This window comes from Miscanthus floridulus, chromosome 5 (assembly GCF_019320115.1).
Source record: "Miscanthus floridulus cultivar M001 chromosome 5, ASM1932011v1, whole genome shotgun sequence".
NCBI classification, from domain to species: Eukaryota; Viridiplantae; Streptophyta; class Magnoliopsida; order Poales; family Poaceae; genus Miscanthus; species Miscanthus floridulus.
The window spans coordinates 60073194-60076927 of NC_089584.1; the positions used below are offsets into that span (position 1 = coordinate 60073194).

Genomic DNA, 3734 nt, shown 5'->3' on the forward strand with positions numbered 1-3734 from the left:
AGAAGAAGGCTCAGCTCCCCTCATATATAGCCATGTGGGGCGGGATACATGTAGAAGTGTAGGGTTCTCCTGACCCGAGTGGCTGTGAGACCAAGGGAGGAAGAAGATAGTAAGCTTGGCCAACAATCCATTCTACCATGTGCTAGCTTCTGTTGGCACGTCCAGGCATGGTCATCGAGGTCTCACTCCCCACGCCGAGGCATGGCGTATGCTAGGGATACTGTGCTGGCGGTGGCGCCACTATGGGAATGGTGGTTGTTCACCAACTTCCTAGTGTGTCATGGTCTTGGCGTAGCTTCCGTCCTAGCTCCATGAAGCCTGGAGGTCGTCGTGCCAATGATGTGGGGGTAGGCAACCGTTTTGGGTTGACGGTCAGCCCTATCCGCCATGGTTGTGTTGACCTCAACCCTAAGAAACCAGGTAGAGGCTATCTCTGGTTCGGCCGAACTCGGGGGATTGGCCCGAGGTCATGAGGCCCATCGCATAGTGGGTGGCTCTATATGCCAGTCTTGTCGAGCAATGCTTGAGCGCTGCGGTGTCGTACTTATAGTCACGATGGCTGATCGACAAGGGCATTTGTTGCTTTGTACTCGCTATCAGTACACACTATCTTCATCCCAAAAATAATGCAACTATGGGTTACGTGTCACATAAAGTGGTTCATATTTGATTAAATTTCTCGCTAATGGTATTTATATTTAATGCCTCCAAATTAATTTATTTTGGAAATACATTTCATAATTAATCAATAATATTTATTTGTTATCATAAATATTAATATTATTTTTATCTATAACTGGTTAGAATTAAGGTACTAAAATGTGACATGTGCTAGAACAATTGTATTTTTATGAGTTAAATGCATGGGTGGACCATCAACTTGCGCTCTAGTTTCACTTAGGTCCATCAACTCTGAAAGTGGGTTTTTGGGTCCATAATCATTGTTAGTGGCGCATTCATAGCCCATACCTCTTTGTTTCAATTTTTTAACCGATGTGGTTGTCCATCGTAGGCATGCTAAGTTGGATTTGGCCGGAGTTTTAGCACCTTGGGGGTTTTACTACTAAAGGCGAGGCCATATGCGAAGACGACGCAGGTCTGGATGAAGGTGTTCTCCTGTCGCGTAAAGGGCTGCTTCAGCAAGCCCATGCTCTCAATTGCTTTTGTCCAGAGGCAGATGAGGAAGAAGCCAAGAAGGCTGGCGGAGACGTTGAGCAAGGGGATGACGCCGGTGGTGAGATTTAGCTTCATTATGATGATGCTGAACAAGATGGCGAGGATGAACCCCACCACGAAGGCGCGCACCGTTAGCTGCTCCCGCCACGATTGCACGGGCTTGTCCGCGAACACCTGCTCCATCGAGGCTACCACCACCACCTCGGCATTGCCGCCCCTGTCGTCGTTGTTGTCCGTGCCCGCAAGCCCGCCGGCGTGGCGTCACCGCAGCAGGCTGGCGTTTGACTCCAAGGCGTCGGCTCCCGCATGGGTGACAGGGTCACTAGAAGCGCTGGCGGCGGCGGTGCCAGTCACCATGGTGGTTGTCTAATGGTTCATGATGGCTCGGTTGATGCTTGGTAATCGGCATATTTATTTGAAGGTAGTTGGAATCCAGTTGCGTCACGATTAGGCTCTGGGATTCTGGTGGGCACTGGGTTGGCGCTGGTAACATAGAGCTATTGGGTGTTGGTACCATAATGCTGATGCGTATACGACTAGTGTACTTACTCATGTACAGCAAAAGCAGATCATGACGAAACAACATTTACCCGTCCCGGTACATTTTATAGCATGGTGCATCAACACAATATACACTTGTGATTCATGCTGACTGCTAACAGATCATAATTTTCACAGCTTATTTTCCGAGGAAGCCGTCTACTTGGGCATTCACCAACCTGGATAGGAATTTCATGCAAATCGGTGGCTTCACCTTGGTGAACGCAAGAATGGACTACACCAGGGTCCAGATGCCATCGCCGTAGATCAGCCCTGACGCAACCGTAGGTCCGAAGGCATCGGCTTTGGCCCTATTGATCATCTGCCATGCGAAGAGGATCACGGTGCCGACAAACATGTTGATGGTGAAGTAGGACCCAATGTAGAATGGGATCGCCATGGCCATCGGCAGCGGGATGAACCTGGCGACCTTCTTCGGCACCAGGTCCCTAATCAGGTTCACAACGATGGCCGCTACGAATAAGATGTAGCAGAGGGTGAGGCAGTTCTTGGGGAGCGACGAGAAGCCATCCACGCCGAGGATGGCCATGTTCTAGTACATGATGGCGTACGGCGCTAGGTACTCATTGCCGCTGATGCCGATGTCGGTGAAGGCTTTGTAGAACAGCCAAAAGACACAGGGCACAATGACGCAGCCCATCGCCATGCCGATCACCTGGCTGATGAACATAGACCTGGGCGACGCCAGCGTCAGGTACCCGGTCTTGAAGTCCTGCATCAGGTCGGCAGCCGTCGACATGATGCTCATCATTACTCACTACTACAATAAGCATTTGTAGGGCTGGCTTAAGATGGTTTGTAGAGGCGGCTCGACCAGCCACCCCTACCATACCGTCTCTACAAATTAATTTGTAAGGACAGCTGGTAACACCAGACGTCTCTACAAAATAGATTTGTAGGGGCGACTATAGTACCCAGTCGCTCCTATAATTCTTGTTTATAGGAGCGTTATATATATATATATATATATATATATATATATATAGGGTAAGGCTATTTTGTAGCTGGCTATAGAATAACTTATTCTATAGCCGCCTTGATTTACGATAATATTTGTACCAATTTACGATAACATGAATATGCATTTACGATACTCATGTTACTACAACTCATGGTGATATTTACGATAATGTTATAGTAAATCACTTAGTAAGAAGTTACTGTAATCTCGTAAATTAGCATGGTAATTATCGTAACTCAAAGTGGCCACAGAATAAATTATTCTATGGCCAGCTGCAGAACAGTAGTTCTATATATATATATATTCAAATCTAACCGGAACATATATAATTCAAATCTGACCACAAGCATAAGAGCATTATATAAACTACCATTACAAGTGCAATTCACAAGAATATATACAATCCATTATTAAAGAGATATAATTCACAAGTCCAAACCGTCCCACAAGGTAAGACCAATGTCAAATTCCATACACATTGTTATTAACGGCCTAGAGCTAGCCTTTCAGTCTCATGAAAGTGTTGGTACTGAGAATTTCTACCTAAGTCAGAATCTCGATCATGGTAGGTGTTTTGACGTGTACAATCTGGTCCAATATGAAGTTGCAAAGGTTGCCGATGAGCTCTCAGAGTTGGTCATCCTTGTATAGGTCTCTTTTCATTTCTTTCTCTTCTTTCCACTACAAGAGAACAAATTTTGGTTTAGTATTTCATATCATGTGTGAAGTTTTTATACTATGGGTGAAGAGGTTCAAACTTACCCTAAAGGGGTGTCTCCTGTAGGCACCGGTGTTACTCATTATAGAACATACATAGTATCCACAATATACACTCTCGGGCTTCTGCTTGGGGCACTCTGTGTTTTGCATATGAAAATGTTAAATAATGCTTTTGACAGTCATATAATGGAGTACTAAAGTATGTTACACTTACCGCACATAGTATTTTTATAGCCAGGATTTCCTTCCTTATTGGATCATGCCTTCCGTGATGTTGATTAACATAGAACCTAAATGTCCTATTCTAATTATTTTA

General features: G+C 45.4%; 1 protein-coding gene and 1 pseudogene across 1 annotated transcript; both read right to left on the bottom strand.

Annotated features, from left to right (window-relative positions):
• Window positions 1-1017: 1017 nt before the first annotated feature.
• LOC136454673 (probable metal-nicotianamine transporter YSL11) lies at window positions 1018-1359 on the bottom strand. The gene has a single exon (XM_066455019.1). It carries the CDS (start codon window positions 1357-1359, stop codon window positions 1018-1020), a length of 342 nt encoding a protein of 113 aa, XP_066311116.1.
• A 496-nt stretch (window positions 1360-1855) lies between these two features.
• Window positions 1856-2488, bottom strand: LOC136454674 (probable metal-nicotianamine transporter YSL12; annotated as a pseudogene).
• Between the last annotated feature and the right edge of the window lie 1246 nt (window positions 2489-3734).

Coding starts and splice junctions, on each gene's coding strand:
- LOC136454673 (XM_066455019.1), bottom strand. CDS start 1,359: ATGGAGCAGGTGTTCGCGGACAAGCCCGTGCAATCGTGGCGGGAGCAG.